The 12,314-nt window shown below is 33.1% G+C and overlaps 1 protein-coding gene across 2 annotated transcripts in view; it reads left to right on the top strand.

The window, feature by feature from the left end:
* LOC143241079 (von Willebrand factor C and EGF domain-containing protein-like) overlaps positions 1-2,593 on the top strand; it is a 46,207-nt gene extending 43,614 nt beyond the window's left edge. The window contains exon 11 of one of the 2 annotated variants that reach the window (XM_076484592.1): positions 1,792-2,593. In XM_076484592.1, coding sequence (XP_076340707.1) covers positions 1,792-1,799 — 8 coding nt within the window. In that variant the 3' untranslated portion in view covers positions 1,800-2,593. The remainder of the gene's footprint in view (positions 1-1,791) is intronic. The other variant, XM_076484589.1, reaches the window with a different exon arrangement.
* The last annotated feature ends 9,721 nt before the right edge of the window (positions 2,594-12,314 follow it).

Raw genomic sequence — 12,314 nt, 5'->3', positions numbered from 1 at the left:
CCACATTCAGCAAGGCAAACTATGGCTGCAAGTGCTCATCTGAAAAACATTCTTCCAACAGGCACAAACTTCCAAAAACTTGTTTTCAGTTTAAGTATCAGTTCTGTTACTGAAAATCTTTTAGACATGAAAGATGCTAACTGACAAATGTTTGCTGCTCACTCATTACATGATTGGCAATATATGAATTAGTTTTTAATCACTGAAGCCTTTGCAGAACATTCACAACTTTTTTTCATCAGTAAATTGGCAACAATAAAGACAATATACTTTTTTTTCCCTTATAAGGCAAATAAATGAGCCATTCTCACTTGCTAATCTGTTTGTTAGGCTTCACATAATTAAACATTGATTTACTTAGTTAACAGTTGTACTCACATTTTGTCAATACAAATGTCAACATCCAGATTCTGGCATTCCTTTGACCCTAATCAGTAATCAGTCCAATATGTAAATAGATCTTGTAATGTCCTACTCATCTGGATCCTCATAGAAGGATACTGTACTGGCATCACTACCACTAGGAGTTGGGTAAAACAAATGCAACAGTAGAAATCACAAGAAGTTAGTCCTTTTCATCAGGTGCAACAGCTCCATTTGTGCTGGCCATTGCTTGTTCTTTGTCACTAAATTTAGATGAAGTAAAAATGTTAATAGATAAGGAGCTCCTTTCAGCATAGCATTTTGTCTTTATCATCTTTGTTTGGCTTGAACTCATTCAGTTTATGACACCCTTCTTTTTATGACATGCCAGTTGATTACTGCACATTGTACAATGTCTGTAAAATCATTTTTGAAAATTTAAGTCCTTTAAAGCTGAGACAATGATGAAATGTATCAGTTATAAAATCATAACTTTATATTTCTCAAAGAAAGTCATAAAAAGGTGTGTATCTTTACATGTAAACAGTTTAAATGATTAGCAAAAACTAGAGGGAAATGTTAAGTGTTGTATAAGTACAGTTAACTTGACAGGAGGAGTAAAATGAATAAAATTATTGGGAAATACCAAACATCAATTCTGAAAGCATGAGTCTTAGAGACATGTTGTTATTCTCTAAAAAATTTCAAGTCTGATAAGAAAATAATGGCCAAAAAATGGGATAGCCTATTACTATAGCCTTATTAGCCTATGGATCAATCCATCTAAGCATAGATAATGTTTTTCTTATGAATTTAATCAAGACACTTTTATAAATGTACGTGGAGTTAGATAATTACGCATATGCTCTGTCTACTAGACTTTTACTAATAATGTAATATTAAATGAAAAACGTCCAGATTTAACCATAAAGAAAAAAAACATTTAAAATAGTTTTGTAGCAAACAATTTTTATTGTTTATATTTACAGTGTGAAGAATAATGAAGAGTGAGTACTTATACGTAAATACATCTTGATGCAGATAATGATTTGCAGGAGCTATAAATAAGCAAATTTTTAGCTCTGATTTCTAAGCAGTGTAGTTCTAAACATGCACAAAATTTTGACGAGTAGCTTTGTAATCAGACATTGACATGTGCATGTTATTGCATCAGTCATTTTAAAGAGTAATTCTGCTTTTACCAGTATGGTTTGTGCTATAAAAAACAAATCTTTCCTGCAAAACTCATTGCATTTCATCAGTTTAATTTATAAATAGAAAAACAAATAACTAGTATTATTAAATATGGTTTTTTTAATGCATCTGAGTTCTTGTGTTATCCCAGACCTAGTATGTTAGTAAAAATATGTACATGAATTTCCAAAAACTGGGGTATTTTTCTGAAACTTTTGATCTATATATTTTTAGGTGTGTGAGGCCAGAAAGAGTTTTGAATACTAGCAGTTGCTTTTCTACCTCATATTTTTTTCATATTTGTAGCTTTTATTTGAATGATATAAATATTGTATTAGTGCCTTTTATAGATTTAAATGTGGATGTACAGAATGTTTGTGTTTAAAAAAATATGCATACAAATGAACTTTGTATCAAGAGAAGAAGAAAGTTAAACTGGTAATATATTACTATGCATTTGTAAAAGAATCTGTTCATCCTCCTGCTGATGTTGTAAAACTAATATCATTTGTATCCTGGTAACAGAGTTATGGAATATTAAACAAAGGTAAATTAAAATGTGTGACAAAAAGGAGCAACTACATATCCTGTGTTCACTAATTAAAGACCATCATTATGCACTTTCTCAAGAAATATAATTATCCTTTACTCAAACATTAAAATTAATATTCTGACAATTAGTATATTAACTATTTGATGCTATTAAGTCTTTTATATGGAAATAAAGGTTTACAAAATATAGAAAAGATTTTATTAGCTACTAAAATAAATTGTTAATTTTGAATGTAAAATTTCAGTTAACATAGCAAAATTAAAATATCACTGGTTTAAAATAATATAGTGTCGGAGGTTTCAACTTTCTGTTCTAGTATACTTCTTAGCAGCGCCTATTAAATTGATTTGAACAATTACAAAAATGCAGAAGCAAGTTTAAATTTTAAAGTGATCAGAATTTAAAAATTGAAAGCCATGCTACAAATTTTGTATCTAAAAACAAGTATTTAAGTTCAAATTCGACAAGAAACAAATGGTGAAATCTGTTATGCAAAATAGAATAGTAGATTCATCCACACTTTACACCTGTGTTGTTTTATTTAAGATTTAGCACTTAAAACAACATATTTTTGCACTGTTTTCTTCATATCGCGTCGTTTTTTTGCACAGTTAATTTTAACGTAATTTTTCGCAAAAGTGAAATACACTTGGCCAAGTCTCAATCTTCAGAAGACTCTATTGCTACATTTATTTTTGTTTGTTTGTTGTTGTTTTGTTTTCTCCAAACTTTTAGATCATAGCTCCCTCATCTTTTGACCAATTTGAAATTAATTACTCTTTTGAACCTAGGAGATCAAACCCTTTCGATTGATATTTTAACCAAGCCTGAGGTCTCATAAGTTATTTTACTCTAATCCTGTCTAAAATAACTTCAAGATCTGCCAATATTGAGGATTCTCTCATGTTTATTTTTTAATTTCTTGTGTTAAAACATTTTTGTAACAGATTATTTTGCAACATCAACAGCCCTTCTTTTCTCTAATTTAAAATTGTAATTTTTGATTTGGTAAATTCGTTTAATCTCTGACAAAGCTGCTGACACTATTAATGTATGTGGCCGTATACGTATAGCTGTTTTGCTTAATTTATATAACTTCCTACTCTTAACCAACACCCTTATGTACCAAGATTCATTTTCTAAACTGTTAACCCTACGGTAGTCTTCTATCAAACTTTCCATAATCGCTATTCCGGGATCCTAGTGGACCAATTATAACCTATTAAATAATGATAAACTATTATTTTTGAAGAAAAACAAAAAACACTAACACTCACAAACCTTTCCTTTACTAATCAATAAAGGCCTGGCATGGCCTAGCGCGTTAAGGCGTGCGCTTCGTAATCTGAGGGTCGCGAGTTCGCGCCCGAGTCGCGCCAAACATGCTCGCCCTCCCAGCCGTGGGGGCGTTATAATGTGACGGTCAATCCCACTTTTCGTTGGTAAAAGAGTAGCCCAACAGTTGGCGGTGGGTGGTGATGACTAGCTGCCTTCCCTCTAGTCTTACACTGCTAAATTAGGGACGGCTAGCACAGATAGCCCTCGAGTAGCTTTGTGCGAAATTCCAAAACAAACAAAACTAATCAATAAATGAACATTGAATATTAAAACTTATTTCTTTTTTTATCAGCTAAAGTAAGTGTAACAATTTAACACAAAATAACTGATTACTGAAGCTGTTAAAAAACAAACACATACTTCTATGTCAGTGCTGATTTTAAAGAAATTCCTATGAGATTCTTTGTTCCATACTATGTGTGTATTAATGCCTTTCTAAGCGACTTGCACCTGATAATAACCAAACATTACGCCAAATTTAAATGTTTCGTAATTTTACCCAAATAATTCTTTTATTACACATAACCAAAATGGAAAGTTTTATAAGCAATTTTTATCTTCTCTACAAAAACAGAATTATCGAAAAATGGAATTATATAAAACACAGTGAAATGTTTTTTCTTCATCACTAACTGATATTAGTTTATTGTTTTACAACAAACAATTTAGTATATTTTATATAAAAACAAATGTTTTTTGTTGTTTGCACGGTTTGACTAAACTTAAAGAGAAAGGCTGCAGACTTTATTGCTTTCAAGTTCCAGTATTGTAATCGTCAAAAAATACTTCTAATATATTTTCAAATAACAATATAACGTATTTCATTTTATACAGATACACAACAAAGCATTTGTTTATATATATTTTAGGCATTTATAGCATTTTAATTGCGCTAAAAGCCACTTTAATAAAATAGTGTCGATCTCTTCTCTAGGATGTCATCCATCAGGTAATACAAAATACATTCATCTGGTTATTTAACCTATGTTTGCAGACATTTGGTGAAGTGGCTCTATATCTTCACATTTATAATATTTCAGTTCAGTATAAAGTACAGTCTTGATGAAAAGTGAATGAAGAGAAACTTGAACCGATGTTGGGCCTAAAATCAGATGATAAAGGCATGAGTTGTCATTAACCAATCATCTGAAAGATATATTTCCAGGACATTTATAATGCCTGAAGTTACTTGATGAGGTGCAACCTTTTTCCCAAGAATATAACATGCATACTTGATTGGAAAGATTCAAGTGAATCCCCAAACCATTCCACTTGGTCAGTCTCTCTTTCTTCATGGAAAGTATCAACCAACTTATTACAGGGACATTATCAAAAATAATTCCCAGTTGCACCATCAAATAGTAGTATAAATAGATCGTGAGATGTAATCACTGTGATGTACGTTACGTTAATGATACCACAAAGAAGAATGTAGAGATCAACACGTCAACTAACACATACCCCTAAACTACCATGATATATACTTGTAACGTGGCTGCAAAGTGACAGGCAACACATGCGTTAAAAAAAAAAAAAAGTTACACCACACGTCTTCAATCCATTCAATGTATTTTCTTCATCATTGCAATGGTGCCTTAGTGTGAATGGAATACACTTCATTAGTCAAGCTTGAATATTTTGTTCATAATGGTCTACACACTGATGGCGTCCAGTTGTGACAGTGAACAAATGATTCAGTCTTGTAACAGGTACTTCTCAGTTAAGGCGATCCAGAATATGACCGAGAGTAGTCGTCTGCTTAGGATATTGCTGTCTGCCTTGTGCAGGTGTTCAAGAGATTACATTATTGATTTCAAAACTGTTACACATTCTGTTCGTGTTGTATTGATAAATCTCTAGTCAATGTATAATTGCTAACTGTAACTGACAAGTTTCCATTCGACTAGTTACTCTTTACATGAATAAAAAATACATGCCTTCTTTAAGACCTATCTAATGTAACGTCTAAGACACGACTGTGTGAATTTATCATATAGATGATAGGGTATAGGACCAATAACGTGTGATTGATACTATATCTTTCATACTGAATGTTGAAGTTGCATAATAATCAACTGAAATGTGATGACTGGCATTAAAAGTGGTTTGTTTTATCATAACTTTAACAAAGAGTGATTATAAAGAAAGATTCATTGTTTAGCGCATTATTTCTTACAAATGGCATTACACAGGAAGATGAAATAGCAGAGGGCTGGAGTACCATGGAAATGTCACAGTGACCACATGGTATTCCTACAGTTTCTTTCAAATACTTCCTCTAGATTGCAGTGCATTTCATTCAACCAACATAAAAGTGCTGAAAAGAGGTGAAATAGTGAAATATTATGACATACAAGGATGCAATACATGAGGGCTCTCGGAAAATATCACAACGTGCATAACACCATGAAAATATTTTAGGGGTATGAATTCGGTTCTGATAAGCCACTTACAAACAAACCAACGACACCTACTGAAACTATCCAATCTGTAGTAGAAAAAGATAACACCAATGCACATGAGTGCAGAAATTAATGTTATTCTGCTTGGTTTCTGACTTTGCCAGTTTCAAATATTCATAAGGCTGTCAGACTTGTTAATGCTTTCTTACAGGCGTATCATGTTCGAGCACTAAAAGAGACGAATTTAACCCGACACATTTTGTGTTGCAGTTCATGGCAGTAATGGAGGTTGATTATCAATGGTGTGCCGATATCTTATGAGCTGCTGAAGAAACTTCACTCTATTTCTCTGGAAGTGTCAACACATTACCTTCATTACGTGGTTAGACATTAATCCACATCTATCATTTCCTATACACTTCTATGGTGCTAAGATGACAGAGTGGAGTGGTTTTCACAGCTGACCCTTTTATTAAACCATATTTCTTTGAATAACCACCAGTACAGGGATTGTAAATCTGCACATTTAATGTTGCATGGTATAATGAATTGCTCACAACCAATGTTATCCTCATGCTGCAATAATGAAATGTAATAGACACTACGGTATTTATGAAGAATAGTGAGCCTTTGTTTACTGGTAATTAGACGTACTTTCAGAAAAGAATCATTTCATTTCACTTTCCTTATGAATGACAACTTCGTTCACGGGACTTAGTATTAGCTGATTTCTGACTGTGGAGAACTTGAAGTCACATATGTATTATGGGAAACTTTGCCCAATTCTAAACGTCAAGGATAAAGTTGTCCAGGAAATGACCAATATACCAGAAGAGATGTACGTTATTGCTTTAAGGTTCGTTTTTAGAAGTTTTCAATGCCGTAATATAGCATAATTAAACAATCCCTACTAAGTAAATGTTTACTTTATTTTGTAATCCTTTATATTTAGTCACACTTTTTCTAACATGCATAATATGCTCATACCAACTTAATTTATCATCAGTTAATATATCCAAATACTTCACTGTCAAACCTCTTTAAAATTTTACCACATTTATATACATACACACACATGTACATACTTCATAATTAATTATAATTTTATTTTTATTATAAAAAAGATATATTTAATCTTATGAAGATTAACATATAAATCATTGTAAGTCATAAACTTAATTTGTGAAGAAAGAAATTAACTGTTTTTTTATCTGGTAAATATAAATTATTTTTATAAGCTATAATGTGCCCTCAGCAAATCAAATACGATTTAATGCAGAGGTAGGTTTGGCGTGTTAGTGGCATATGACAGCAAAAAGTTTAAAAACAGAGATGCCCCCAGTAGTACAGCAGCATGTCTTCAGACGTACAATGCTAGAAACCGGTTTTTGATATCCATGGTAGGCAGAGTACATATAGCCCATGGCGTAGCTTTACGCTTAGTTACAAGCAAACAAACAAATCTTAAAACAAAGTCCTGAAGAAAGGTGTTCCTTTGTATTGGTTTATTTTGGGTTTAAGTTGTTGTATAAGTAAGGCTTCTTTAATTTTGCGTTTGTTCATGTTTGTTTCTTTATTTAGTATTTGAGTGTTTTCTATGGTTATGTTGTGTTTATACTGGTACAGATATGTAGATGACATGATTGCGGGATTCACATCTACAGAACACATACTTAATTTTTTCAATCACATTAGCTTTATGCATCTCAACATTAACTTTACATGTGAACAGTAAGAAAGCAATCGAATATCATTTTTTAACCTCAAAATTACAAGAACTGACACACAATTTAAAACAGAAATCCACCGAAAAATCACCCATACTGGACTATATATTTCTTGGGACTCAGCAGATGAAACAAAACAAAAACTCAACATACTAAGAAACCATAATAAACACAGCTATAAAACTACGTTCACCAGATAAAATTAACGATGAATTAGACAAAATAAAATAATAATTCATCAACATCAATAAGTTTTCTCCACAAACCGTAGAAAACATTATACGCACACAACTAGACAGAAAGCAAAATCAACCAACAAAAGTAAATATGTCTCACGAATCAAAAAATCACGAAACCATATACTGCTGCATACCATATATTCCCGACATCAGCAGAAAAATAACCAACATCTGGCAAAAACTAGTAACAAAATATGACATTCCAGTTAATACCAAATTTATTCAAAAACCAGGAACAAAACTGAGGTCTATACTATGTAAAAACTACACTGACAAACACCACACCAACATTATTTATAAAATACAATGTGATAACCTCCACGACTTCTATATTGGATAAACAAGTAGAAAAATGGAAACTAGATTCAAAGAACATAAAAAGTCACCTTCACACGTTTTCGAACACTGCAAGTCGAATAAACACAACATAATCATAGAAAACACTCAAATACTAAATAAAGAAACAAACGCAAAATTAAAGAAGCCTTACTTATACAACAACTTAAACCCCCCCAAAAAAGTCCTGAAGAACATCTCTTGTTACGTTTCCAATTTCATTACTCCCTATCTATATAGAAAGGCATTATGGGATGACATTTTACTGTGGTGAATACTGAGTGTGAGAGTAAGACAGTAAGAAATATTAAGGACAATAGTTATCAGTTATTAGTTTCTATATTTAAAGAAAGTTTAGTATGAATGAATAAACAAATGAACATTCTAATCTATCTAAGTTATTTTTCCTTAAATGCTCACAGCTTTCCAACGTCAGTAGCACCATCTCCCGATGAATTTAATGGCGTCCAAAGTGCAACAAAAGCCGCAGCTGGAGGATCTGTATCAAGGAACAACAACATATACCAACTAACTGTATGAGACTTTTAATATATTTTTCAGAATATCTGAAATGAAAACGAATGAAATTAATACACTTGTTCCGTTTGTAATTTATAATATGCTAATCATTTTACTATATATCTAAAAACGGTCGGTATGGATAGAGAAATCTCCATGTAGAGAAGTGAACAACGTTTACTATATAATACTTTAAATATTAAATATAAAAACTGAAAATATAAAATACGTACACAAAAAATATCCTTAAAAACAGGAACTACGTAGTCCTGATCTATACATTATAAAATATAAGATATCGTAGTAACACTATTTAACAAAACGTGATAACGCATTTGAAATTTGTATACACAACAAAACGAGCCAACTTTGTTGCCTGACATTCAGAAAGCACATATAACATCCTTTTCTCTATCACTCAGTGTTCTCACAACAAAATCAATAATGAATTCAACATCGAGAAAATATGAAATCAAGGGCAAATATTCGTCAATATTTTTATGGGCTTTCCAAAATAACCCAAAATCCCATATTTTTCTTTTTTATTTCATGTACCAAAATGAAAGCACTTTATATATACCTACAGAGGCACAGAATGCACAGAAAATAAAGAATGGAGTTTAGTACAGTTTGATGGTCAAAAGACTTATTTGATTAGTATACGTTTCACACAATGTGGAAGAAAGTACCTTTAACCTCGAAACTATTTGAAAATATATAAAATAGAGATATTCGAGTTTTAAACACACTTAGTAAAGTACAACAAAACGGGAGGAGCTTTTGAATAACCTCTTTCAGAAAATGTTCAGTCAGAAAAATTTAGATATTTTTCATTCATCGAAGAATAAAATACAAATAACTTTGGCGCGTTTTGTAGGTAGTCGACACCATATGACGGTCATTCTTAGCTGTTGAAACACAATATGCGTCAACTACTGTAGACCCCAGTACTTCCACGTATTTCTGCAAACACTGTGGCATATCCATAGGATAAGATTATTCATCACATCTACGGGAAGTTGTATTTTTAGCCAAATATGAGTACAGTTTGTAAACAACCAATCGACTTCCAGTCTGTTGCATTATATATATCATCATGACCTACAATAAATGTTCATTCCAGTTGTTATTGCTAAACTTTGCAATCGTATGCTTGACAAACTACATATCTTCAATACACTCAAACTTATAAACCCATAAAATACATATATGCTGGTATATAGCCCTTTCTCCAGATGTTTCAAATCTTACTCTCTGTTGTTTAGTAAACAACTTGGCAATGGACTGTGGTAATGTAAAAACCAATGAATAAGTTTCAACATACTTAATGAAGTAATCGGTAAAAATAAACAAATATTAATTACCCTGTTCAGTCTCTGTAAGAAGACCAGCTATGTCCAAGGCTATGAAATGCCAACAACTTACTACCAAACTTTAGTCTAGTTTGCCCGTTTTTCCTTTGGGTAATATACACCGTAAAGTGTTTCAACCACCAACCAATATCTCGATGCAAGAGCAGCCACAAAGATGTCTCAGTCCTTTAACTGTGTGCCATGTGAAGTCTGAAATGCTCCCTACCTGAGAGTTCAAGGAACCATTACCTGGAGTGCACACTGAGAACCGTGTTTCAGGAGTTTATAACATTGTGCAGCATATTTCCATGCACATTTGATTAGTCATACAAAAACACAGGGTTTATTGCCTTTACACTACATTCTTTGATCTGTGGTGGTCAGACTGTTCAAGCAAGCGTTCTGGAGAAAAAAAAAAAAACAGTATATTTAATACATTGATTTAATCACCACAGAGGATGGAGGTAATACATTATACTGGTGCACAACTGAACACCACTTATGTATTTGAAGATATTGTGACATCCTTCTCAGAATATATTCATAATGCCCATAGTTCTTGTGTTTGGTTTGGCTTACATTGGATGGTTTTCCATTAAAATGCATTTCATTATCGCACAAAAGTGGCTGACAGTTTACATAATCGAACTCTGACATTCAATATAATAACCTTTCCGCAGGTAACATCGCCTAGATGCAGTCAGAAGAAAGCTGCCACATTCGTTCTAGCTTATTACATTTGCCAAAAAAAAAAAAAAAATCCGTTTGGCAAAAATGATAGTTTTTTGAGTGTTTTTTTTTTAGAATTCCTGGTAACTTTAGTAACCAACCACAAACTTCAAATGACATCTTTATACATTTATAGGCGCATACAAAGCATTTTCTATCCATGGACAAGTTGGGCTTACCATCAAACCTTTTGATACAATTTGTTTACTGCAGATCATCTGGTCGAAGAATAAACCCAACCTGGATTCCTTTATGTTTCCAGAGTTGCTGCTGCAGTAACTACTGCTTGCTTGAAACATTCCTGCATCAGCTGAACAGTTGGATAGAATGAGTATTTTCTATATTTAAAAGCCCATAACCAAACAATATGCTTTATTCTTCCATTTCAGAGAGACATAAGGTAGATGCATTTCTAACATTTGCTATGACACAAGCATCGTGAAATATCTGGGAAATTCTAGCCCACATACTGATACCCATTATAGCTGGGTTGAGGTGCCAAGACATATTTGCATTAAGTAGCCCTCAGCATAACACATGATTGATGTGGTGTAGAAACCTTGGGATTGTAGTCTGGCCAAGGAACAGCCATTGAAGCAATTATTCCAACTCTTTCCTCTTCTGAAACTTGCTCCAAGTTACTATTTTAAGGCCTGGCATGGCCGAGCGCGTAAGGCGTGCGACTCGTAATCCGAGGGTCGCGGGTTCGGGCCCGCGTCGCGCTAAACATGCTCGCCCTCCCAGCCGTGGGGGCATTATAATGTGACGGTCAATCCCACTATTCGTTGGTACAAGAGTAGTCCAAGAGTTGGCGGTGGGTGGTGATGACTAACTCCCTTCCCTCTAGTCTTACATTGCTAAATTAGGGACGGCTAGCACAGATAACCCTCGAGTAGCTTTGTGCGAAATTCCAAAACAAACAAACAAATACTATTTTAAACCTAGTCACCACACACATTGCTCTTATTTAGGTATGGATATTTCTAACACCAATTTAATGTCATAATTTTACTTAATAGTCTCTCTACGAACGTAACCATAAGAGATCGTAATTGTCTTCTGACACCATGGTAGGATATCATCCATATAAGTGGCCAAGTTCTATAATAGTTGAACTCGACTGGATGAATAGTTCAGTTTTCCATTTGGTCAAAACACCAGCGTAATACAATTATGACTGTATACCAGTCACTGATATGTTATTCATTAAAATTATAGTTCATAAAGATTCAACATCAAGTTAAACCATCCGTCCTTGAGTCCACCCATTTGTGGAAGTTATTCAGAGCTTCCTTAGCTGTGTCTTTCTATACCAGAGGCGGTCTTTGTCCAAAAGAGAACTTATTGATCTCACTATTTTCTCATAATTTACCCACAACGTCAAACTACCCTTCTTTATAAATCCTTTGTCTGGAAGATGCTGTTTATTTTACTGAAGTACAAAAGAGTACAAACCAAGATAAGAAAACTATGAAACAAATCCTTGTAATAAAGCTAAGCTTTAACCTCACGACCTTACTCTAAGGTATTCTTAGGGTCACTTATAACTTTACAAATAACGT

The sequence above is a fragment of the Tachypleus tridentatus genome, chromosome 13 (assembly GCF_004210375.1).
Source record: "Tachypleus tridentatus isolate NWPU-2018 chromosome 13, ASM421037v1, whole genome shotgun sequence".
NCBI classification, from domain to species: domain Eukaryota; kingdom Metazoa; phylum Arthropoda; class Merostomata; order Xiphosura; family Limulidae; genus Tachypleus; species Tachypleus tridentatus.
The sequence above is the reverse complement of the archived record's forward strand: the minus strand, read 5'-3'. Positions and strand labels throughout refer to the sequence as shown.